We start from the raw sequence: 27166 nt of genomic DNA, 5'->3' as shown, positions 1-27166 counted from the left end.
GGCCAAACTACAAACTCTATTCTGTAAGCATGTATTATTTTAGTATATTAGTAATTATAGTATAAATAGTACTATTTACAGTTTATAGACTGACTATAGAAAGGAAGTTTGAGATATTGTGTAATAAAACCAGGCATCTTAGTCCATGCTACAAATAAGTTGCAGTCTGACTGTTAGTGGATTGAGAGAAAAATGCTTTATGTAAATAAGATTGTGACCTAGGGACATATTTGGACAATTCCTTATTTCCAGAGGCTGCTTCATGCATCTTTTTTACTTATCCATATTCAAAAAAGCATATGACTTTGACAGAATTACTTATAACTAAGTGAAAATCATAATCAGGAGCCCTAAGACTACTCATTTACCTCACAGATGAATCATTAGCATTCTAATATTCGGTCCATTACCATTTAAATCCTTTAAATTTGATATAAAATCAACTTCTAAAAGTGGAAAATCATAAAAATACAATACAGTTCACATTTAAAATCCAGGCCCATTTTGCATAAGCTTTTTTCCCTCTGTGGCCTTCTGTCTGTTTTTGGATGTGTCTGAGAACCATGTTGTTAATTTTATTTAGGTGTTTCATTTCCTGTCAAGTGAACATTTTATGAAGATATTATTCGCATTATAAGCTCCCTTGTTTTATTTTCAACAGAGCTTATCTAGTTACATAGATGGCCTACAAAAAATGCAATTATGGAAAGCTGGATTTTTCACTGTTGTTCATTTTCCTGAGGAACATATCACCATTCTTTGGGATCAGAGAACAACAGTTCACGTGCAGATGGGTCATCAGTGGCAGGTAGGTGGAAGTCAACAATCTTATTGCCATTTTCTTTGAGGTGTTTATATCTTGTTAAATAAGACATATTTATTCTGAGAATAAACTGAATGTCTGTCACAAATAAATTAAAGAAGCATTCAGCTACCTTGTCAATGAAAATATTCATTCTCATTTATATTTTTTTTAGTTACTCTTTTCTGTGTAACTTCTGTAACAACAGAGATAAATATCTTTGGGGTGAAGTTTTCCTTCAGTACTGTTCCTTACATGACTGAAGCAGATGTTATTTTGCTGAGGCTTAAAAAACCACATAACTGGCTAACAGCGCACTTTTCTGAAGTAAAAGATCATCTCCTTTTTTAAAGCCTTGGGGATACGTAACTGAAAGGGCATAATAGTGACATTGCCAAAATAAAATATCCTCCATGGCTCTGTTACTGAATTCTTTTGACTGAAATTTAGCTGAAAAAGGATCAAAATGTGACAAATCTATAATTAAACAGCTGAAGCTGCAAGTTTTGGAAATGATCATGACTGATAGTATTTAATCTTGTGAAAATATATGTTTATATATGTGTGTGTAAATATAATTTTTTTTCTCAGGGAGAATTGACTGGACTGTGTGGAAATTTTGATTTGAAGACAGTAAATGAACTGAGGACTCCAGATAATTTTGAATTAACAAACTCACAAGATTTTGGAAACAGCTGGACAGCTATAGAGGTACATGGCAAAAAGAGAATGTGCTTACTTGTATATTTTGCTAGTAGTTTTTCTTGCTGTTATATCATAAAATTCATCTTGAATAAAATCAGAAGTTCATTCCCGAATGAACCAGTCAGGCAGCAATAAAAATGACAATATCAGCAGTTCTAAAAGATGACATAATCTGTTAAAGAAAAAAAAATAATCACCTTTTTTGCTGCAGAGTGTTTAGAGCGTAAAGAAAAATGCTGTAACAATATTTTGAATGTTTTTGATTACATTTGAACAGTAAAGTAGTGTGATTTTTGTATAATGGAAGAATTTTGAGTTCACTTTAGACTGTGTTGACAGTTTAGCTGATTTTTCATAGCTGGGAAACATTTAACTGTGCAGCCAAAGCAGTGGAAAGGAAAAAAATTCTATGTGCTCTAAAGTTAGAGACAGAACTTTTTCTAAGGTAATGTTTCTAGTGGTGTTCATAGAAATGTACCTTCCTAGTAGTTAGGATTTCTGACACTCCTAATGCACACTGAGTGATCTTCTTATGTGAGATTGTTCAGGTGTAAGTACTGCAGGTTGAGCCTCTCTGGCATGTCTGATTAGACCCATAAGTACGTGTGTGGTTTTCTGCCACTTTCAGACCAGTGGAACATTTCTTCAGAAAGTAATTTTCCATTTCTTCTTCATTAGCATTAGTTTTTAATTCTATATCTTAGTCCTACTTTAGTTTCACGTTTTGCATCTCCCTAGAAAAAATAAAAAGCGAAAAAATATGCTTTGCAAGTTCAAAACACAAAGTGGCTATGAAAAAATTTCTCACCTTCATTTTTCTTCCCGGTTTAGTGTGTTGACAGCTCTGACATTCGAAATCCATGCAGTTTGAACCCCCTTAGAGAGCCATTTGCCAAGAAGGAATGTGGGATACTGCTAAGTGAAGCATTTGAAGCTTGCCACCCAGTGGTGAGTTGTAGTCCTGTATATAAACAAGTGACAGTGGACATAGCACCAGAAAAAAATGTTACTCTTCAACATGAAGCTCTTTGTTATTAAAGAAGACAAAAATACACATGTGTAGGCATAACCACTTGCTTTTCATGAAATGTGTTACACGGCATGCATATATAAATAAATGTATTAAATGGGCAGTGTCGGATGGGAAAAACTCATTCCTAGAAAATCTACTCAAATGTAAATCCGTGTAGAATGTGTAACATTTCAATAATAAAATTAGCATTGACAGTTTTCTTTTAAATTTTGTCACTTAAGACAAGACTTGAAGATACTGTAAGGAAAAATTACAAATTCTTGTGTGAAATTGTCTGATAATATGAAGAGAATATGAACTACTCACATGTAAAGAAGAGCTTTCCATCTACTTTGATTTCTTACATTTTATGTGTATCTGACTTCCTTAAAATTTCTGAGTTTTACTGATTTGTGGTCAGTTTAGTCTTTTATTTCACAGGTTTTCACAGTTTTTTAGGGCTTAGTACAAAACACAAGCCCACATCAGTATCTTAACGTGCCTGTTCTTAATGGGTCATTGATTTAATTGTGTTGTGTTTAATTGCTAAGTGCTGGACAAGATTTTATGGTGTGTCCCAATGGCCATTTTTTCTCATGTTTCAGGAAGCATTGAGAGTGGAATCTTTAATACCTCCAAGTTGGATGTCTTGCCTTTTGGAAGAGCCATAGCTTTGTGTCGAGGTGTTGGTTGGCAGTTCCGATAGGAGTGTTTTTGATAAGCAATATTTTCATTTCCAGATTGACGTCACCTGGTTTTACTCCAACTGCTTGACAGACACTTGTGGTTGTAACCAAGGTGGTGACTGTGAGTGTTTCTGTACAAGTGTCTCAGCTTATGCACATCAGTGCTGTCAGCACGGAGTTGCTGTGGACTGGAGGTCTCCCAGAGTGTGTCGTAAGTTTGTTTAACCAGCCCTGCCAAGGGCTGCCACTGCCCTGAATTCATGGTAGCCAGACCTGAAAAATCAGTCACACCTCCTGACCTGGGGTGATAAATTAAATCTAAGCCTCACTGGTGCCTCTCACTCCAATTTCATTCTGGTTTAGCTGGATTATGTGCTTTTTCTGTGTTTGTGAGTGATACTTTTAATCCCTTTGTCCTACGATGTGAAAGAAGTAGTCATGGGAGATCTATATTAGGATACAGCATGCATCCCTCAAACCTAAGATGCACAGTTAGCAGCTCAAGTGATTTCCATGTTCAGGAGAAGTTAACTTCTTAATAAGATCTAGTAAACATACATGCCTTATTAGAGCCCCCAGAGCAAATATGAAATACAAAGGTCTTCTGAAGAAAAACAAATAAGTTTTTAAGCTGGGCGTAGTAATTACCTTAGGATTCCTCTCCAACAATTCTTAGAACTTACAAAAAAAATGTGAGGTCTTTTTCTCTAGCACCTAGTGGAAATGCCTAACAGGAGGCTGTCATTTCCCCAGAGATGGGATAAAAGAAGGGGAGATGCAAAGAATGGAATGAAACAAGAATTTTTCAGACTTTGCAGTTGTACAGAGCGAATGTGCAGCTTGCTCAGGGTCGCACAGCAAACTGGCCTCAGAGTGAGTCGATTACTCTTAACTTTTGAGGGAAAAGGTAAGTTAATATGAGACTCAGTCATAGCCACTAGAGGTCACAAAAAGACAGCTGTAGGTATGTAAGCTTAGTATTTCCTGCTGAGAAGCAATGCTTTCTTTAAGCATGCATAGTTTAAATTAGGATTTTATCTAAAGTACAGTAAATATTTGGCAATAACTTTTTAATAAATGTTTGTGTATGAACGAATTCGGCCAAGCATTTGGTTCACATCTTAATCGTAAAAGGGAATAGAAAACCTATTTATCTATAGAATGCCTGTAACTGCATTTTTTTTTCTCTTTTAGCTTATGATTGTGAATATTTCAACAAAGGTAAGTCCTAAAGGAAGTGACAAAATATCAGTAGAATCTTGGGGTTTTTTAATGTAAGTCTTAGAATCTTTTTATAAAAAGAATTGTGTTAATGAAAACATTTGTAAGTGTTATATTGTTTAACTAGCCAAGATTGTTTTGCTGCTTTATTTTGCTTTTTCAAAGGCTTTTAATTTCATAATTCCTGGACCTCTCCCAAGAACATGTGTCTAACTAATTTTCTTTGCAGTGATGGACGATGATTAAACAATTAAATCATTAAATAATTAATAGAATATCAACTGAAAAGTGCTAGTGGCACTGCTTGCTTAAGGTGCAGTGCAGATCAAAGCTGAGCAAACCCCAGTGGGTTGTTAAATCACTCACAGGCACTTGTGCAGCCTCCAGAGGGAGGCAGCTGTTAAGCTATGACAACTTTTTTTTCCCCAGAGGGGAATAACACTCCTTTTAGGTCTGTCTGACCTAGCCTCCAGTTCCTGAGCAGCCAGCATTGCTGCTGCATTAGAGTGGCTGTCAGCGAGGGGTGCAAACCTTGGGGAAGGTGCTGGACTGTACCTTGAACTTGGCACGGGTGCTGTAGTGCTGTGTTAGCCCTGGAATCCATATTCAGACTATTTCCAAATCATTCTGCCTGTGTCTGCACAGCCGGATGTGTCACACAAGGCAGCCTGGTGTGAGGAAGGGTCAGAGCTCCTGCTATTGATGCTGTAACTCTTTCTCAAGCTCATGTAGAAGCCTGTCTATCCACATGGCATGGAATATTTTGGTCTTCTGATCGATATTGCAGCAGCTCACTCCAGGAAAGGTCTCAGAAAGGGGCCAAGTTAAATTAGGACAGACTTATGCATTGTGCCAGGCCCCAAAAATATGGCCAAGAAATGTGCCTTTTCTCATACACTGACTCCTGAAAAGATTTTTAGTGGAGTCAAATCACTAATGCATGGGAATTTTATCTAAATCGCCATTTAAGAGTTTCAATTAATTTAAATAAAGGGTAGTTGAATGTAAGAGGTGATTGAAGGTTTTAAGTTTTCTTTTTGGTTGGTTTGTTTTGTAAAAGAAATACAGTCTGATAATAGACAATCTTAGTGCAGGTGGACTGAAAGTGCAGTGCCTCTAACATCTGTGGTGATAGTGGAGCTAGATGATAACACATACTTTTAAGGTGTGCAATTACCTTTATTTGTTACTGAAATTTCACTGACAGAAATTAGTGGAAATAGTGGAGATTTGTGCATGTGACCAGCCTTGAAATAAATGTGGTTATTGTATACTTCTTTCTTTGAATTTTTGTACTCTTTGCTAATCCAGCTCATTGGTATTCAACATATGATGTTTCACAGCTGTCAGTGGGCAAAAAAACCAAAATCATCTCCATGCTGAATATTTTCTTGTCTACATAACTTATAGTAGGATAACCCAGAATTACTTAGTTTTGGAGACAGGAAGGTTAAAAAGTTGTCTTAGATCAGAAAGAGGTATTCACTTTGTGATTAATCCAGAGTGAAATAGTTCCAGTCCTACTAGAAGCAGAAGCCTTTTGTCTTTGGTCAAGGGAAATCCTCAGCTGGTGTCTGTGGTCTCTCAACTTTTGGATGGGCCTGAGATGGGGTACTTAAACATATAAGGATATTTCCAGAGCAGTGGATGTTTTAAGTAGTAATTTAAAACATGTTTTTTCAACTCCCTGCACTGAAGGTTAAGAGATATTTTTGTACATGTTTAGGTGGGCATGGACCTGTATCCCAGCTGGCTACCTTTTCATGCCATTAGAATTTAAAGCTCTACTTGTAATGCATCATCCTTAGGATTTCAAAACTCTTAATGAATTTTAGGGTTTTGGAGAAGCAGAATATGAAGGCAAGCTGCAAATTGCAATCCAAACTTTTAACCTGTTGGAAGAGGTTTTAAGAGTCAATGCTATTAGCTTCCCAGCTGATAGCTGCAGTTATATCATATGTATGCTTGCCATGTCCTGGCATGTGGGTAAAATGGTAATGAGGTGAACAGCTCAGGTGAGGCATAAAATGCCTAATTTTAACAGGGAACGTAACAAAAATAGTTTCAAATATTTAAAAATGAACTCAAAACTATTTTTCTGCAGTAAAGTTTGATCTAAATGAGAAGGTGTGGCATTTTAAGGTTTACAAAATAAATTTGCTTATTTTTGGCTTTTTTTACTTATATGACCATTCTTTGCTTATGATGCTGATTTCTTCCTGTCTTACTTCACAGTGGTTATGTTTGTATTTTCACTGTTCATGGAATTTTTTGATGCTTGTAGACAACAAACTTTTATTCTCTATGCCTCATGCTTTGGACGTAATAAAATAGGTTTTAAAAAGTAGTAAGACATATATAGTCAGTTCAACCATACAAATAAATAGTTTAGAAGGATCCTAAATTAAATAACCAAGGTGTCAGCTAACTTCAATGAAGTGATTATGAAACCAAAGCATATGAGAGGGACAAAAAGGAGAAGCTGATCATGAATCTTGAAAATTGAAAGTAGGTATTCTTGATAGTTTTTAGAACACATATTTTCTAAAAAAGGTTTGTTTTGGTTTTCTTTCAAATCTAGTGCATGACACCTACATCTATTTCCAGAGTGGTGAGATGTGGTTTTCTTCACGTGCTATGCCCTAATGCTCAGAGCTCAAGCATTTGTGACACTTGACATGAAAAATAATTGCTTTTTTTCTCCACAGCTCTGGGAAAAGGCCCATACAAACTGGTCAGCTATTTGGATGGAAAATTTGTAATAGCAGCAAAATTGGTGGATGGCATTGTTTTCTCCATGAAAGAAGATGATATTGCTCCTGGGCATGTAGTGAGCTTTATGCTGACTTCAGGACTTTATAAACCCAAAGCACATGGTAAAGTCATAAAAACCTAGCATCTTAAGTAAGAGCAAATTCTGCCCTTGTCTTTAAGAATAGACCTGAGTGCAAAATAAAAAAAAAAAAATTCCTTGCTTTATCAGTCAGTTGAATATGCACTTCAATGTCTGCCAAAATTTTCTTTGGTGGGTTTAAATTGTAGCTTTGTAAGCAGTTGAAAAGCAGCTTGCCTCCCCACACCCCAGCCTTCAGAAACAACAAACTGGTATTGCAGCCCAGTAATCTGTGTGTTGCTGCCTTTACCTCTCCACTGGTGGAAGTGGAAAAGAATGGGAGGCAAATGTTGCAAGTGCTCCCCACTTCCCTTGCTCTGCCACCACTGCTCATTGTCTTCCCCCCCACACACAGATGCCCTTTGGCACTGACTGAGCTTTGTAAGGGTGAGTGCTACAAATCTGTCTCCTTTGGGTCCCAACTTAAGTTTCCCCTCAAGGAAACTTCCTTCTTCATCAGAAGAAAGATGTGTTGCACACCTTCAGACAAGTGCAGAAATCCTACAAGAGTATATCCAGCATTTGTGACATTAATTAAATGCTGAAGTTGTCTGCATACACAGCTTTAATGCCCACAGAGCACTTGGGTATCAATGGTTTTACTCACCAGAGTCCCCTGATGAGCTCTTTGGACAGCCTGAAGGTGGTTTTGTGTCACTTAAAAAATTTTAAGTCTTTGATTACTAATACTCCTGTCTGGAGAACTGACACATGAGCTCATGTAACAGAATAGCTGGGAATGGATTTCTTTTATTAGTCATAGTTTTGAGGTACTTGTACATTGTGTTCAATTTATGTTTGGAAAGGGAAGGTCAGTTCTATTGTTCTGTTCCCCTATAAAAATCTCTTGCTCAGAATTTAACCTGGCAAATAGAATTTGTTGCCTTATGGTCCAGTTTGAGCAAATGGCATTTCATCATTTGGTCATGAGGAATTTGTACAATCGATATGTATTATTATAGGCCATTCATGACTCTTTGGTACCTCAGCAAAGTGCATGTCTTACCAGTTTCAGGCATTCCTGGATAATGGAGAGTTTGGGGCATTAATGCACTGATTGGCTATACAGCAGGTGTTAAAAATCACAATGACTGTCCTTTGTTACTTATCAAAGAGCTACTTGCTGCAGACAATTCATAAAAAGGCATTCATTAGTACTGCTAGGTTTTCCAGATTATCTGAAGCTTTTATGCACAGAAAACAAGGTGGTCTTCCAGAAGTGTTATGCCAGAATGTGATAATATATCCTTTTAATAGAGATCATTTGTTTTCTAAGTTTTTTTTAAAGAAATGCTACCCAATCCTGGAGGGTTAGTTGATTTTACAGTAGATTAATGGCTGTTTTCAAAAGACTAGCAGAGTTTACAGCAAAACAGAATGAAGTAATTCTGTGAACAACAGATGACTCTAACAGGCTGAAGATCTGATGCCCTGCAATTGGCTGCTTGAAATCAGAAGTACTGCAGGGTAAGGTATCATGAGGGAACATTTTCCAGAAAAAAAGACTTTGCTGTAACGTTCTTAGAGGGTGAGCTACAGAGCTGAATGCAAAATACAGTTTTTAAATTTATTTTTAATGAAAGGCTGAGCTTTTAAGCTATCAATTCCTGATGGTAAATGTTACTTTTAAACCTAGTTAGATGGAGTTACAGTTTTTATTAAACAAATGGCTTAGTAAAGACTGTAAATTAAGTTCTGCTTGACTGCAGGCTGTATTCCTTTACCCTGGTGTGGGCAAATGTCTCAATCTCTTTGTCTTCCTGTTGCAATCTGTAGAGTATTTAGAAAACTTAATAATCATCACAATCTAGCACTCTGCAATCCATACATAGTGTATTTTCTTACAAGATTCAGGCTGTTTCCACTGATAAGGCCAAAGCAAATTTTCATTCCTCATGCTACTAGAGTCAGTAGTGGTACATCAGAATGAACTTGTTTTATTACGCATGTATCAGCAAATAAATATGTTCTGTGTGCTCTCCTCTGTTTTGTTTTTTCAGATTCCAGCCTGATTTCATTTGAAACAGCTGAGAGACCAAATTATTTTCTCCAGCTGGTCACCAATAATACTCTTGTCATTTCTAAATGGAAAAAATCGGAAGATTTTCACAACAGATCTACGTTTGTCATTCACAAGAATACGTGGCTGTCGGGATACAGTTCCTTTGAGTCATTTGCAAAACCAGGATTCTTCATCCACATTTCAGCCTCTTCAGTTGAGCTTTTGAAGTACCATCATTCAGAGGAGTTCAGACTGTCAACCCTTTTTAAACTTGTAGGTAGGTAATTATGTTATGAATGTTATGAACAGCAGTTTTCTCCCTGTGCAAATCCAGGTTAAATGGTTGTTATTTTCAGAGGTGATGAGATTGCTTACCTCTCCCCTATATTACTGGGAGCTGTGGGAATTCTGGGACATCCGGGCTCAAAATATTTTTTTCCCTGAGCAATATAGTGAAGATGAGATTCTGTTTTCTTGTGAAAAGCCATTAAATAGCTAAACACACTTTTTTTTTTTTTTTTTTAACTTGCCAAACGGATTTGGAAATACATATCCTAGTGTACAGTTTCTGGGCAATACTTGCTGTGGAGGTAGTAAGAAAATTCTTTAGGAGTAGAACATCCATACTCATAAAAAATGGATTCACAAAGGGAATATAAAAGAACAGTCTGTAAAATTTAAGGTGTGGACAATGTTTTCTCTTTGCCTGCTGCCAAGAGCGAGATTTCTGTACAGTGAATTCTCATTGCTAACACTGTAGCCTCCTCAGGAACAATGCCATCCAGTGCTAAGGACATGGCCTGTAGGTTACATGTTTCAAACCTCATTTTCTCCTGAAAAACACCTTGACTTTTATCCACTACCCACTCAGAGATGCTGTGTCTGTTGGGATGTTAACCACTAGTGTTTCAGCCATTATGTAGTTGCAGGTATTCACCCCTTCTTGGGGATCCATATGTTCATTTCCCTAATGTTTCTTGAACAGATACAGCTTTTGAATACAAGACAGACTGCTGTGAGGGTATTTCTACCTACCTGTGAGATTCCCATTCCAATAACAGTTCCATTCCACTGAGACCAGAAATTAAGATATTCACTCTGAGGATCCTTTCATAGGAACTGGCTGGTTTTTTTTTTGTTTGTTTGTTTTTTTGGTTTTTTTTGGTTTTTTTTTTTTTGTTTTGTTTTTTTTTGGTTTTTTTTGGTTTTTTTTTGGTTTTTTTTTTTTTTTTTTTTTTTTTTTTTTTTTTTTTTTAATCAGTAAGGGAAAAAAAAAAGAAGAATTAGAGTTTTTACATATTCTTGAACAGGTGGAACCATGCACTGAAATGAAGGTGGCCTTGGAGGTCAGGAAAAACATACAATAACTTATATTGGCGTATAAAATAAAGCAAAGCAGATTGTTAATGTAACTATTCTTTGCTTTAGCTTTTACTTGCCTTAACACATTAGATACATCAAAAATATTCATTTATGAAATTCAGTGACAACAATTATTTGCTGAAACCAAGTGCAGTGTATATAATTCCAAAATCACTGCAAGTGATTATGTTCTAAAACTTTTTTATTGTACAGTAGTTTTAAATGCATTATTTATTTATTTAGCAGAAGTATTTTAATAAGCGTTCCTAGAAATACCATGTTTTAAAATCAGTTGTTCATTCTCTGAAATGGAAATGTATTTTACAAGCAAAGAAAGAAAATGAAATATTGTATCAAATAAAGCATGGCCTGGCCATGTTTTACAGTGACCATGTTGAATTGTGGCACAGACAAACCTGAAGCAACCTCTGATTTCTGTGACAGAAGAGGCCAACTGTGTGTCTTGTGGAGCTTCTTGTTATCAAAACACTGAATTAAAACGTTAATGGTGTCATTGTGAATCTGCCGATGTTTTGCAGTACATTACGCTGACAGCCTAATGCAGCTGTTGACTGGCACAATTCAACTTGAGAAAAATGGCAGATTTTGTCATTGCCAAATGCCTGTTGCCTCTTGACAAATGCTTGTAATCACAGAGCTGTTGAGGTTTTTGAGCAGCATAATTAGAGGGCTAATGCTATTATCAGGATGTTCGTACAGCATTTCAAGCAAGGAACTTTTTTGGGACATAACAAAAATATCTCCTTAGTCTTTTATCTTTGAGGGAGGAATGAAAAAAGTTAAAGCATGTTCCAATTCTCTGTGGTCATCCATTAACACAGAATGGTATGTCTTTTCAAGTGTGAAGTCTTTACCCTTCAGTCATTATACTGAAAAATCCTATTTATGCCAATGGAAAACTAAAACAATTTACCTCAGCATGTGGGATCAGATCAAATGATTAAGAAGTATTTCATTAATCACTACATCCGAGGGCTTGGGTTTCAGAGTTTTATGAGCAGAGGAGCATAGGGCTCCAATCTTTCTCCAGTGTACTTTCACAAGGGCCAGCCTGCTGATGTAGGGTAATTGCATGGTCTAAAAATACAGCAGCACTTGTTTAAGTTAATGGAAAAGTTACACCAGCTCCAGAGAGCGCAGGCAAAAGCATATTGGGTTTCCTGCTGACTGTTGTAAATGCTTTGCATATTAGATCAGAAACTCTTGAACTGGGAGCAGCTATTCCTGCAGAATCAGAGGATAAATATCAGGAGCAGAATAATAGGCCCAGTAAATCCCCTTGGCCAGAAAGCTCCTCATGAGACTTCTTCGTGCTCTGTGACGCACATTCAAAAGGAAGAATTTTAAGTGACCTGATCACCACAGCAGTAGACTCATATCTGTTTAAAGTCAGCTGACGAGTCACTTTTTCCAGTTTCATGGCAATAAATATTGTCAGATTGGGATACACCAAGGCTGGGAAGTTTGCCATAAGAATTCACTTCAGCTTTAAAATTGGTTTATTTTCATTATGCTTTGCTTTTTCTGCTGTCCTGTTCCCACAAACATTTGAGGAAATTGAGTAGAAAACTGAATTTTGATATGTGGTGTGTACTTATTTGCAAGAAAATACATTTTTGCATTCTGTTCAGGAATTTTTTTGCTGGCAAGTGAATTGGTATGCATTCAGTCAAAAGAAAGAATACCCTTGCTCCTACCAGAGGGACAAGCACAAAGGTGTCATGTAAGAGCCATCAATTCCCATTTGAGATTGCTGGGAAATCAGTGTTTGTAGGAAATTTACGACCTTTTTATGGGTATAGCTGTTGCTTTCTTACCCTTTTAAAAAATATGTTCAAACTAGTTACCTTTTATCATTCATAGAATTGTCACCCATGTCTGTTATGAAAATGTGATTTGCCCTATATAAATTCTGCAACAAAGTATTTAATAATGCTAGTTATGTACTGTAATAGCTAACTTGCTGTAAATAAAAGGCCTGTTTTAGAGAGAATTTTCAGCTAAAATTAAAATATCAAGATGCACTAAGTATAGGCATACTGCACAGAGACATTTTTCAATGTTTAAGTTTGATACAGAGCCCTTTTAATCTTGGCATTTTAATTAACTCAATCACATTTAGAAACATGGTGCAAAACTGAAAATTAAATTCACTTTAATGAAAAAGTTTTTTACAAAATCATCTTTTTACCTTAAGTCAGTTTTACACATGATACTACCAACTACTTTAGCATCAATTTACTATTTTCCATTTCCATCAGTAGAATTAATTTTCTGGAGTGTCCTTATTGACTCATAACGAGTTGCTGTTGAGTTTAATTTGAGCTTGTGTGCTTTATTGGCCCAAAAGTTCATGATGTGGGCCCTGGGGCTGGAAAATGCTGAGCAACTGCTGCTGTACCTGCAAATCCCATGTGTGCCACTGAACATATCTGCCTGGTAGCTCCTGCAGTCAGACTGAGGTTACTGTACAGTAACATCTTCCCTTTTTCTACTGCAAACAGAAACATTTGACCTACCATTTTTGGCTGAGTAAATAGGAGGAGATTAAAAAATTGCATTAACATTGTAATAGTAAACTGAACCATACATAGATGAGAGGTAGGTAATTGCACTTTGCTTCCAGTGATGTTTTGGCTGGGCACAAAGTTTAATTTTTCCAGTGATGTTTGCTTACATTTCTCATTGCAGAAACTTAGAAGTCATGAGCAGGGTTTGTTACTCGTTTGTGTGTGTTAAGTGGGTAGGATTTCATGTTTCTAAACTTGTAACTGAGGAGACAGGCAATCTAAGTTACCAAGCAGAGTTTTGCCTCCATTATAAATAGAACTAATTCTGAAGCAATTTTTATGCCTACTAGATTTTTTAAAATTTTGCATTAAATAGCAAAAAAGAAAAAAAGCATCAGGTAAGAAGGAAAATCCAAATACTTGATTTTTAAAATAATTTTTAGACCTTTTTTTTAAATACCTCTTATTAACGCTGGAACATTTCAAATTTTAGGGTTTATTTTTAAGTAAATAGCCTTTTTTTGAGCATAACTTGGAATTATTCATATTACAGAGATTCTAACATTGGCAAATTTTGTCCCTGTGATGTAAAAGTCAGCATAGAAAATTAAGGTCAGGTGGACTTATGAACAGTAAGAATTGTCAACTCAGGAAAAGAAATGGCCAAGTTACTAAGAAAGGTGGCTGTGGCTCAGCAGAACCTCATGGTCTGTCAGTGATAAAATAGTAAAAATATTCATTAAATGGTAGCAACTGCTGTTGTTGTCCCAGTTTTATTTTTGAAAGCCATGAAGAAGAAAACAATAAATTACAGGGAAGAAAATGCTTCTCTGATGTTCAAGAAGGTGTGAAAGCAATGGAGTTGGGAAATATCTTTTAATCTATTGCCTTTGGCCATGTTCATACCTGTACTCCCACAAGGGGTTTCTGCATATTGATGTGCTCAGCTCCTCAGTTGGGTAAGAGAACTGTGGGTTCACTTGGCACATCACCCAGCTGGAGCCACTGTCACCCAGGGCATCAGTCACCATTTTGGGAAGGATTTGCTGTGTCACCAAACAGGAGACAAATGCTGGTAGACTTGACAAGGAGACATATGGCTATCTCCAAATGCCATGACAAATCCTTTTGAGGAGCATGTGCCTGCTACGAGAAGCTTGATTCATTGTCTGTAAACTGCAAATCATTGTTCTGTGGTGAGGGAGCTCTGATGTTTCTCAGGCTGCAGTAAGCTCGTGTTACTGGTTACTGGAGAGGGAATTTAAGTATTAAAAACATGGGAAGCATGTGGTGGAGGTGGCTGAACAGAACAAGTGACCTCAGCCACTCCTCATGTGGCTTCCCCTCAAGGCCCTTCCACCATCTTCATTGCTCCTTTGGGCACTCTCTAACAGCTGAATGTCCTTTTTTTATATTGTGGTGACCAAAACTGCACACAGGGCTTGAGGTGAGGCTGCACCAGTGCAGAGCAAGTGTTTTTGTGTTGTTTTTTTGTTTTGTCTTGTTTTACAGTGGCTTGATCCTTGGGATGCTCAGACATTCCAGAAGTTAGGTTGACAATAGTGAAAACTCTAAATATGATGAATTATTGAACTGATATTTTGTCACTAGATGACACAAGGAAAAACTATGCATCACAGCTTTGGTCACAATGAAGAGACTAATTTATTTTCTCTGACTCCAATCTTTTATAGTTCTCAAAAGGTGCCAGTGGATTGGAGGGTGAATGTGCCACCTCTCCAACGACACTGGACAAACTACCTGTACATCAAATTTCTCCACCTCTATGAAAGAATGCAAAACAATAGGTTGTTTACAGAAAGTTGTGTGGGAAAGTTCTCTACAAGAATGTAAACTCAGAAGGCTTTAGAAAACTCTTGATAATCAGGGCGACAATATTTTCTTAATACTCTAAAGAATTTTCCCACAATTCATAAAAAAGCACAGATATATGGGTTTGCAGAGACATCCTGAAAACTTCCTGAGAAAAAGGAAAATTCATACAAATACTCAACTCCTGCTGTGGTGATTTTTAATGTAGTTTGCACACTAAAAACACTGGTGCAGCAATCCCTTGACTGGAAAATTATGTCCATTGGTTCTACAGCTTTTTTAAAGCAATTTTTAATGACCAGGTTCACAAATTCTTCTATTGTCCATAGTTGTTTTTGTAGAAGTAGAGACAAAATTTGTGAACAAGCATGACTTCATTCTTGACTGAAAGCAGCATTTATGAAACGCTCAACAAATGCTATGCATTTATGTGGAGATTCACCCTAAATCCTACCAAGGCATGCAACACCACCAAACTCTGTGAGCTTAGTCTCTAGGAAATCTTGAGGAAAATGGGCCTATCATTTCATAAAAGTCAAGGTTCATTTGGGGAATGGGAGATGGTATGCTAATCCCAGCACTTGGAAGTGTAAATTCATGGCCACCATTCTGCTAAATTGAGAAACTGTCATTCTTCATCAGGTTGCAGTCTGTCTTCTGCAAGCTTGGAATTTTATTGTGTTTGAACCGTACTCTGTGGTTAATGGTGAGTTCTGTGGCCAGAGTTAAAAATTATGGATTTGTCTCCATACCAAATCTGGGGTAGACTAATGAATAAGATTTCCTACATTCACCTTGGATTTATTTACTGTTATCACTACTTTTGGTGATTGCCCATGCCAACGGGTCTCTCATATGTTTTGTCTTTCTGCCATATATCTTCTTTTTGTCATTAAACCTTTTATTTCTGCTATGTATTTTCTCTTGTCCTTAAACCTTACCATTCAACAAGTTCATGCATACAAGACCTCATGCATCAGTCACCAAAATGTATGGTAAAAATTCCCTTCCTCCATTAGATTTATATAACTTATATTGGTGTCACTGGAAGGGGTCACAGAAGAATTCAGTCACATGTACTTAACTTCTTATGAGAAACCTACTAAATGCATATTTTACTGTCATAAGAATTGTGTTATTAAAAGCAGTGACAAATTACATTCCTGGATAAAAGGAGATGTAGAAGGGGTAACACTAGATGGCAACATAAACACCCTTTTGTCTGAGTTTGATTTCTATTTTTAAGATAATTATTTGTGTTTTAAGAGAAGACATTAATAGTTAATAATGACAGAAATAATTAAAGTGCAGATTCCCTAAATTGCAGGAATAAAAATTTCTCAGTATCTTCATAGAAAACTTGTCTTCAAGAATATATAAAAGAGCTACTCTTTGTATCTCAGTCTAGCAGAGATCAGAAAAACTTAAAAAATGCTTCGAAAAAAAAAAAAAACCCAAAAATGGAAATTCTTTCTAAGTAATTAGCATTTTCTTCCTGGTGTTTAATGTAAGCATTGCTTAAGAGCAGTTACTCTTTGTAGGCTCTGAACAACATTGCTCTGAGCTCAGGTTTACCAGTTTAGAGGGGATTCATATATGATGATGGTTGTCTTCTGCAGGCATGATTGTACTGGAAATGTCACTGCCCTGCCCTGACTGCTGCTAGAAGGGCTGGGGTGGGCTGTCATAGTGCAGGGACTGAAATCCAGATATATCATGTAAATCTTGCAGGTGTTGGAAGATCCACTGGGCTAATCCAACATTGTGCAGGAAACTGTTCTGCGTGGAGGTGAGGGATGGCTGGGGTGCATTTGAATTTGTGTTTCTATTATGTGACTTGAAAGTCCTTCAATAAACACTGTGTGTGTAGATGCTACAGCAGATGGTAAGGCATACCTCTTAGTGATATGTATCTGTGAGTGCTTAAAGAAATATAAGAATAACAGATCTTTGCTGTTTTTCAGATATTAAATTTAAGCTTCTGTCCCGTTCTACATGTGAATGGCGTTATGATGCCTGCACAAGCCCTTGCTTCAAGACATGCAGGGACCCTTTGGGAAAAAACTGTCAGACAGTACCAAAGTAAGTGTCTGTATTTATATGGAAAAGTGTGTAATTTAGGCAAGACACTTAAGCAGGATAATAGGAATAGGAGGGCCCAATGTACACTTAACATATCAGGACTGTGTTCTTGGGTAAGGAAGTAAGTGAAAGAGGAAAGAAATGGAATAAAACCTGCTGCTATAGCCACATAAACATGACATTTCAGCCTTTAGTGCGCTGTCAGGTTCTGGAATGACTGCTATATTTGTAACTTTCATTTTGGGAGTATTACAAAGTATCAATGAAGAGATGTTATCACAACTTTGTTTCAAACAGTTGTGCCCTTGCTTTTCCATTATGTCATTGCATCAGCTATATCTGGCCTTGCTTTTTCCTGCAAAGTGGAATTTGTGCTAAATCTGGTAAAACTGACACTCAGATTTTGACACGTAAAAATATTGGGTATTTTTTATAGCAATAGTATTCACTCTTGAACCTGTGACTGTTCATTTCAAAAGCTGAGTGTTACCGAGTTCATGCTTTCCCTTAGATCTGAGTGGGAGTGGAAGTCATGGTAATGACATTTTGAAGGAGTACACTGAGGTGAACCAGACTGTCTGCTTAAACATACTTTATATATAGACTCTTTTCCTGAAATTGAATGCTTGGTCCAGAAGATACTATTTGACTAGTTAATACTAATTATTTTTCTTTTAGAGTGGAAGGATGCATCCCTGCCTGTCCTCTCAACATGTTGCTGGATGAAATAACTCAAAGATGCGTGTATTTTGAAGACTGTATGTTTGAAAACTTATATATATCCTATATTAGACTTAGCTTAATAATTAATTATCTCTTTAGTCATAATTTCAAATATCAGTGCCTACATTTGTGTAACTATGACCTTAGTTATGTGAACCTTGAGCTTACTAAACATGCATTTTAGTTAAAATAATTTAATCCCTAAAAAATATGAGTCAAATTTTAAACTGAGAAAGATGTTCTTTCTTCATAAAACATTTCAGTAACACTAGATGTCAAGCAAATGATTTAATTAATTTTTAATTAATTTAATTGTTTTTTTAATTTGTCTATGAGTTTTAGAATTTTAAAGGCTATTGAAAAGATCAGTTATACAAGTTAACCTAGAACTCTGCTGGCTCCATCACTATAATTATTCATGAACTTCAGGCTGTTTTCTTGTGTCTGACTTTAGGCATTGAACCTGCAGATGACAGCCCACCTTTTCTTCTCAGCATTCAAACCCCAGCAGTTCCACATTTAACACCACGCACAAGTTTGGCAGTGATCAGTGAAAAGGTAACTTCATTTCCTGTACCTGAAGCAAAGGACACGGAAACAACACTTGCTACAAAATTGCAACTCACAGCAACTACAGAGAAACTGGAAATTTTGACTACTACATCCAATGAAACGCTTCCAGCTGTAACTTTATTGCCAAATATTTCTTTACAGTCAACAGAAATGACATCTGGGAGAAGCACTACAGCAATGACTGGGACAGCAATATCTAATGTAAGCTTATCTGCTCCTGTTGACATTTCTCCTTTGTTTCCATCTGCTGTCAGTTCAGAAACTTCCACGATGATACAGCTGATGAGTAGTAGCTCCACTAAACTCCTCAGGGCTACAGAACCTCAGACAGCAACTGCAACACATGCAGTGACCACAAGAAGAGAATCAGAGAGCAAACCAGTTGCTACTTCTGTTTTTACTGGGACACCACTTATACTCAGAACAACAGAAATGTCAGTCAAAACTAAAATAATGGAGTTATCAGAAATGGCCACAAGAATACTTCCCACGAAAGAAGGACAAGTAAAACCAGAAGGGCTTACAACATTTACACCCAGTTCATTTGAATCAATGACAGAAAAAACTGCTGCATATGTGCCACAGCTTTCTGCATCACCTCTGGAAATGCCTTCATATATACCACCAGTAAACTTAACAGGAACTTCAGAAGAGACAAAAATAAGTGTAGAACAGTCTTTTACCACAGTAGCTAATGTTACAGTGACAGCATTTTCTCCTATACTCTCTACTTCATCTTTGTTAAAGCCAGTGTCTTCAGCAACAACAGAAACAGCAGCTGTTTTAACCAAACAGAGTGTGAAGACTACATTTTCACCAACATCTACACCACCTATTTCAGTAGGAAAGACAACTACAGAACCTCCTCTTGGAATGGTTCAACACCACCTGACTGCTACTCCAGAGGTTATCTTCACTACAACTCTAGGTCCAAAGATGACAACTCTACAAACCCAAGAGACATCATCAGAAACAATTTTGTTATCATTTACAACTCATAAAAAGGAAATCCCCAAAATAACATCTCATGTGGAACATACATCAAGTTCCTATTTCCTTCCCTATTTGCCACATCCTAGTTCTAGCACTGAAAAATCCTTCATTCTTTCTACAAAGAGACCTGCAGTGTCTCCTCCTACTCCTGCTTCTCCAGCTTCAGGTGAATTAAAAAAAACATTTAAAACTGTTTCAACTACAGGATATCCCTTACACACAGTTCTAAACACAACAGAGCTCCTGACAACATTACGCACTAAATATCCTGTCTTGGCTGAGACTAGCAGTGTGACACCTTTGTCTGTTAAGGTAACATCCCCTCTTGAAATACCAACAAAGTCAACTTTTTCTGGAAAAATATCTACTGGATACAAGTCAACTCTGGTTTCAAGTACAGTGAAGACAAGCAGTCCATCATATTCAGATAGTGCTATGACATCAGCAATGAAAACCAAAGAAACCACCCCAGCACCTTTTGTAGCTACAGAAAGAGAATCACCATCATCTATCACTGGATCTCCACTTGCTCTCCTTACTGGGACTGAAACCACTCTGTTGACAACACTGCCTGATAAATCACAAGCTGAAAGTATTACTACCATCTCTACTGGAAAGCCATCTGCTTTGTCTTTTTCACCATCAGCTTCTCTAATTTCTTTAAACATTTCTCTTCCTTCACTACCCTCAGATAGAAAAAAAGCATTGCTGACAACTCTCAGCCCCATGTGTACATCCCCTGAAATAATCTCTTTATATCCTATAACAACTATACAAAAACCTATGTTAACAACAGAAAAGACCTCTCCAGTCCCAGCTTTCTCTATTTTATCTTCTATATTAGAACAATCAAGTTCAATAACAACAGTACCAGATGAAAAATCACTAGTGAATATCACTGATGCCACATTCTCCCCAGCCTCTGAATTCAGCAGTCAGCTCATAACAACCAAAAAAATAATGGCAGGCAAAGAAAAATCCTCTCTGTCCCCTTCTGTTGCACTTCCAGTAACAAAGCCTTCTTACACTTTCTCCACCTCTCAGTATCTAGGAGATAAATTAGTTTCTTCACCTTTAACACAACTGCTACCAGAAGTAACAACCACACCAAAATATTCAGTAGAAACCAAAATAGTTTCTGCAGCATTAAAACCTGCAGTCCAAAGTATAACAGAAGCAGTGAAAATTCCAGCAGCTACAGCTCAGCCATCCCTGCCTCCATCTTCAGCAGGCCCCTTCTCCTTGCAGACATCTTCAGGAGCTAAACCTTCAGTACAGACCACTGTTATACCACCTTCTTCTACTCAGAAGACTACAGAACTTGGTCGTCAAACCTCTGAAGCTTCATTGACGAGCCAAGTTCACCAGTATCCTGCAGAATCTCTAACAAAATTCCCTGGTCAGCCACAATCTGTCTTTAGCACAGCTGAAGCTACAGTAGAACTGACTTCCTTAAAGACCTCACTACCTGAAAGCACTCATTCAAGTATGTTACCTACCTCAGTAGGTCCTACCAAGGTTATTCTACCAACTCAAAAATATTTGCATTTAACTGATGCAGTCACGCAGCCACTTGTATCAAGAACTTCTGTTTTGCAGCCTACAGTCCCAGCTAGAACAACAGCTGACTTGATTTTTGGCACCAAATTTCCCCCTTTCTCACCAGAAGTGCTTGCCACTTCCTCTTCTTTAGCAACAATTAAAAAAGAACAGTTTCCTTCATTTTCCACGCAAAAGACAGCTACAGATCTAAAATTCACACATCGGGCCTCATTTACTAAATCCCTTGATTCAAGACAAACACTTAAAGCATCACCTTCATCGCGTTCTGAGTCAACCTCTTCTATGGTTTTGCTACCAGGAACAACAGAAGTTCCTGTTGCATTGGGCTCCACATCAAGGGAACATGGTACAGAGGAAGCTGTGGTGTTGCCTAAGCAGGTCACGCCTTCAGGCACCACCTACAGCTCCATGATCCTACCAAGGACAGCCTTGTCAACTGAGGCCCATTCATCAGTTGCAGCTTCAGCCTCTTCAACAATAAGCAGTGCTGGGCAAAACCTCAGTACTGCATTAGCAGCTTCAGACAAAGCAGCAGCAGTCACAGAGCTCATCTCCAGCTCTCCTTTTGTTACTTCAGAAGCAAAAGGAGCCATGCCCCTTGACATAGTGAAGTTTGAAGAGTCAGCGTTAACGACAGGATTCCAATCTGTCCTTACTCAGGGTGTTACCGTTACACCTCAGACATTTTATTCTCCTTATTTCACAAACACAGCTTCAGTTCTGTCCACTGCACGTTCACCTACCAAATCAAAAGTGTTTTCTTCTATAGCTCCATCATCAGTCAGTACTACTCAGACTTCAAAATTTGAAGTAACATCTGAGATGCAAACACCTTCTGTGAGTTCACTGCTAATGGTACCCGATCATCCAAATGACACAGCAGTTCCATCAGTTTCCTCATTTACCTCATCTACCGAACCACTTCATGGCTTGAATACAACATTTTCTGATGGACTGGCAATAGCTGAAGCCATGGCAGGAGCTGCAGCATCACCTTTTCTGTTGCCTCAAGAAACCACAACTCTTCAATCTTGTACAGTGAGTAGTTACAAATAATTACCTGCCTGCTTTGGAACATGCCTTAGTTACTTCTACACACTGGTTAAAAAATAAAATTTTGAGCCATGCCTTGATCTTTAGGATTTAATTTGTATCAAACAAAGGAGCCTGATTATGTTATCCATTACATCTGAAACCTTGGGTAACTTCATTATGCATAACATTTTTTCGAAATGTTATACTACACTGGGTTTCAGGCCTCAGTTTTCTGAGTGTGACTGTTAAAAGAATGGGGTTTTTGACAAACAGAGGTGTTTCATACTGTCCAGTGTCAGTGTTTTGTCTTGTTGCCCTCTTTAAAGCACATCTTTCCAGACACCGCTGTTACCCTTCCTGCTTGTTTCCTTCCATATTTTGTGTTCTCAACTTTTTTCATTGTAAAGTTAAAAATTCAGTAGTGCTGTTCTCATCTTTACTATAGGACAACAGTGTTAATCTATTCTCTAAATGGTCAGGTTTCCAAAGGTGCTTGTAGCTTCCATCAACATCATGGGAATCAACTATTCTGTGCCTGAAGAATGTGAATCCCTTTTTCAACAAAAATTATACAGTATTGTGATAGTAACTATTCATGTTTTGGTATGAATGGTAACCTCTGTCTTTTATTGATTCACCTTAGCCAATCACCGAGAGTGAGTGCATAAAACACATTTGCTTGGATGGACAGCTAATCCAGGTTAATAAGTCACAGAACTGCCCATACAATGCTACTCAACCCAGCTGTGGAGTTTTAGGATTTGCTACTCAAACAAATGGTGACAAATGCTGCCCAAAGTGGGAATGTGCATGTAAGTTTTAATTCTGCTGTACTTTTGAAGTGCATTCAGGTAACAGGTTAATGCATGTGTGAGAAGGGTAAGAACTGACACTTCTATACCATAGCATAGAAGATGCATATTTTTTGTGTTACTCCTTGTCAAAGGAAATTTATAACTGTAGTTTTATATCCAGGGAAGCAAAATATAAATGCCCTTTTAACATACTCATCATTAGGTATCTGCAATGGATATGTTTATGTCTGATTTAGGCACATCTTGTCATCTCTCTAATTAGGGGACACCTAATCAATACAGATTTTTTTGGTTCATTTTTTAACTATTTCAGGATGAAAATATTTCCTAAACTATTAACTACTTCTGTTAGCAGTGTGGGGACTCTGTTAGCAATTGGAACTTCTGCTTAGGCTTTAGAGTTTGAAATAACTCAGAGTCGAACTCCAAGGCCACTGAAACGCTAAATCTTTAGCAACAAGACTGAGCAAAAATAAAACTTTTCACCTTAGGAATAAGACTACAGATGAACTATGGATCTGGCATGATCTGCTGTCACTCATGACTTTTTTCTTAGTTTGGGATTTCTGAAAACTGCAAACCTTTGTTGGCAAAACCTGTAAGGAAATAGCTGATTGCAGAGGTGCAGGATGTCCCTCTGAAAATATGCAGAATTTGATTATGCTGTCTATTTACAGAGATGAACCAGTTTCAAATATGTGAAAATATGTAATGCATGTATGAACCTCTTAGTAAGCTAGTTCAACTTATAAAATGTATTGGTATTGTATTATATGTATAGTATATGTATTGTATTATAAAATGTATTGGTTTATCTTCACATTTTGTAAGATTTACTGCAACTCTAAAGTAAGCTACAAAATACATTTACCTGTTTTTCTCTTAGGTCGTTGCACCATTTTCTCTGATCTGAGCATTGTAACCTATGATGGAAAGCATTTGGCTTTATTCAAAGAAGCATCCTACATTGTTAGTCAAACTGCAGATGAAACTATAACCATCCATGTCCTTGACTGTAGAATGGTAACTAACATTTATCAGCTAACAAAAGGTGTTTGGTACTCCTAATAAGATGTATCTGAAAGGCAAGAGCATAATAATATTTTATATTGTGGTTATTCTTCACTTCTGTGCAATACCTATGAATTGTAGAACACTCTAACACCTGACTGTAAATGCATAGTTCCTTGTGAAAGAGCTGGAAAATGAGAGGAAGGTCCATGTTATCCTGTGGTATGTGTGATATGGACAAGGTGATGAGAGATTAAGTGGATTTACATCATTAGTCACTTCTGTGAGTGCTGTCTTACTACAAATACCACCACAGTTGTACCAGTATACCACCAGTCTCTTTCAATGCAGGATTTTTATCTATGTTCGTATGGACAAATGTAGACTGGAAACACCCATCTTCAGAGCCATAAAAAACTGTAGGAATGCCAGACTGAATGGGACCACCCTGTGCATCCAAGTTTCTGACACAGAAGGGAGAGAAAGCCTAATGGGGATCCTGTCTAATGGGTAGTGTGGGTTGGCTTTTGTCATGAAAAGTTCATTTCTTGTGAGCCTTTTCAAAACTGCCCTTAACTCCGGTCTCTCCTGTGAAGGCTAGGTCGTTTGATGTCTATATAAATGTCCATTGCAAAGTTTGCTTCCAAGTTTCACCTAATGGAAGTTAATTTCAGAAGCTCAACATGACTGATATGAAGACAACGTGTTTGTGATGTTCAGATTTCCTCTTGTATTCAATATTTTCTGTTTTATTCACCCTTATGTAGCTCAGGAAGCATGCATTTATTCCTGAACCATTACTTCTGTGCTGTATACAGATTCATCATTCCCAATCTCATTCTTGTCAACCTTCAAATATGTAGTCTTTATCTTTTTGTCCGAACAGCTAGTCCACCATATTTTTTTCCCTGCATTTCTGTTTTAATTCCAAGATTGCATGATATAGCATAGTTGCTGAAAACAATGAGGTCGTAGTATTTTGTCTGTTTATCCAGAGAAACTCTGCAGTCTTGACTTGAGACTGCAACCACCAATGTTTTTCCTCTCTTAATAGTATAATCTCCCAAAATCCTTAATGTCCTAGTACCTAAAACCAGTAAGCAACCAATGTATTTAGATTTTGCACATCATGGCTATGGGTGATGTATTTTTGTTTTCTCAACAGAGTAATTCAAATTCAACTTCTTTGTGCCTGGCAATGTTGAACCTAACTTATGTCTCAAATCAAATTATTATCAATCGTTTAAGCAGAAAAGTAAGTATTTTGAGGGGTTTTATTTTCCTTTAGGTAACACCTTATTTCTGCAGTCAGTTGCCTCCTCATGTGGATACCAAGGAATAGAGTAGAACACCATAGGTTATATGATTCATTGTTCCAATTTTGTAATTAAGTAAATTTCTCCTGGTAAATTCAAAGAGCCAAACTGTGATCCAAGGGCAGTTAGCAAGGTAAGACTCAGAGCAAGGCACATAAATTATTTGTACCTTTGGTAGTTGTATTATTTTTATGGAGGAAAGCCTGACTGCTTCTGAACTTTGGACTTAGGTTCCTAAACTGTCAAAAACCTGGCCTTAATTCTTCTTCCAGACCATTAACCTCTCTTCTGTGTGTCGTTTAGATAACAGTAAATTCAAGATCTGCTTGGCCTACTGTTAGAAAATATGGATTCAAAGTTGAAGATTCAGGCTTCAAGTATGCAGTTGAGACCCCAACAAAAATCAGAATTCAGTGGTTTCACAACACAGGTGTGATGATTATTGAGTTGAATAGTACCAGAGAGCCAAAACCTTTGGGACTATGTGGTAAGTATAGAGTAGTGTAAGAAATAAAGGCTTTCAGATGCTTTGCTAGGGAGACACATTTTCCTAATTATATAAATTATTTATTGCAGGGTCTGTGCCAAAAATGTATTGCAGATCACTACAAATTTTAAGATACTGTTAGAATTAATCTATTACTAATTTTGTTTAATGTTGAAATTATATTTTTGTTTATTCCTCTCATCGCTCTTTGCCCACAGTGTTGCTTCTGTCTGTAAGCTTTTTGAACCAAAGGTATGATTGCAGTTACCAAACCCAAATAAGTAAGACAGGTCTAAGTCCATGATTTCATGGTCATTTACAGATTTAGGGTTTGATAGCTATCTGATAGGAGGTGGTAAGTGCTATTTTCAGTTTCTAAAGGTCAGAATTCCCAGGAAATGTAAATTTCAGAGAACTAATCTTGGTTTAACTGTTGGAAAAAATACTTTAGAGGGAATTTCTTAATAATGTTGCACTGTGTTAGGCCTGTTATGTGCACTGCACTGTTAGGTCTGTGTTCCCCTGCTTAATTTTTTTTCTAAAAACTACAGCTTTGAATAAGGTGGTGGTGTTACAGCTTTTGCAAGTATATATTTGGTGATGTAAATCCCCACTTCGGTAGCTGCATCTGTAAATTTGTGCTGTAAATTGAAGCTGGAAATCAGGATTAAGGAGATCATATAATTACAGTGGATATCTTTCCAGTTTCAGAAAGGGCAAATGCCTGTAGCTCAGTATCAAATGCCAGGAATAGCTCAGTCCAGTTTCCAGTCCTGCTGACAGAAATGTGCTTCTCACAAAGAGAGTTTGAATTCACGCCATTTTAAGTAAGAGATAACGATTGCCCTAACTTCTGTTTTCAGTATTGTTCTCACTCTGCTTGGCTAATTGGTATTGTAATAGATAAAGCAGAAAAAAGACAATAAAGACAGTGGATATTTATAAAAAGCCTGATTCAAGTTATCCAGAGAATCTCTTTTGCATTTACCTGTTTGTTCACGGTGGTAGGGAGGATTGGGAACATTACAATCCCAAGGTTTACAAGGTATTTAGACTAGATGACAACACACTTGTGTGGATGGTGTTGCAAGTACAATTTCTTCAGGGAATGTGATCTGTGTTTCTGGTGTTCACCTCTGCCTGGGAGGCTCTCTGCATAAGTCTGCCTGCACAGTGCTGCCTGGTGCCACTTCCAGAGCCTGCCTCAAATGAGCTCGTTTTCTGCATCTTTCCAGGGTGAATTAGTCCAGCCTAAACTCCTTTCTGTGTTAGTGCAAATACAAGCAACATACTTTCTCAGATATCTTTTAGCTGAACTGCAGTATTGGTAGGTCTTGATTTTCCAGCTTCATGGAAATGCTGAAACTGAGCAGACCATTACAGCTTTGTAGCACAAGCATCCTTTGGAAGGATCCAGAAACAACGGTGTCTTTTACAGTGCAAGGGTTGGGCAAATGTGGCAGATGTTGAAGAGCTGGGGTGGGAGATGAGGGATGTAGGAGGGGAATGTGGACATTCCTA

General features: G+C 37.3%; 1 protein-coding gene across 1 annotated transcript in view; it reads left to right on the top strand.

The window, feature by feature from the left end:
• The window catches only part of OTOG (otogelin), a 90962-nt gene that overhangs the window by 45273 nt on the left and 18523 nt on the right, over positions 1 to 27166 (top strand). Inside the window, exons 27-40 of the mRNA XM_053980212.1 lie at positions 662 to 808; positions 1394 to 1513; positions 2339 to 2455; positions 3260 to 3416; positions 4400 to 4426; positions 7135 to 7302; positions 9320 to 9598; positions 17012 to 17129; positions 17808 to 17887; positions 18307 to 22019; positions 22660 to 22828; positions 23718 to 23854; positions 25008 to 25097; positions 25462 to 25645. Coding sequence (XP_053836187.1) covers positions 662 to 808; positions 1394 to 1513; positions 2339 to 2455; positions 3260 to 3416; positions 4400 to 4426; positions 7135 to 7302; positions 9320 to 9598; positions 17012 to 17129; positions 17808 to 17887; positions 18307 to 22019; positions 22660 to 22828; positions 23718 to 23854; positions 25008 to 25097; positions 25462 to 25645 — 5506 coding nt within the window. The remainder of the gene's footprint in view (positions 1 to 661; positions 809 to 1393; positions 1514 to 2338; positions 2456 to 3259; positions 3417 to 4399; positions 4427 to 7134; positions 7303 to 9319; positions 9599 to 17011; positions 17130 to 17807; positions 17888 to 18306; positions 22020 to 22659; positions 22829 to 23717; positions 23855 to 25007; positions 25098 to 25461; positions 25646 to 27166) is intronic.

This window comes from Vidua macroura, chromosome 6 (assembly GCF_024509145.1).
Source record: "Vidua macroura isolate BioBank_ID:100142 chromosome 6, ASM2450914v1, whole genome shotgun sequence".
Taxonomy (NCBI): Eukaryota; Metazoa; Chordata; class Aves; order Passeriformes; family Viduidae; genus Vidua; species Vidua macroura.
The sequence above is the reverse complement of the archived record's forward strand: the minus strand, read 5'-3'. Positions and strand labels throughout refer to the sequence as shown.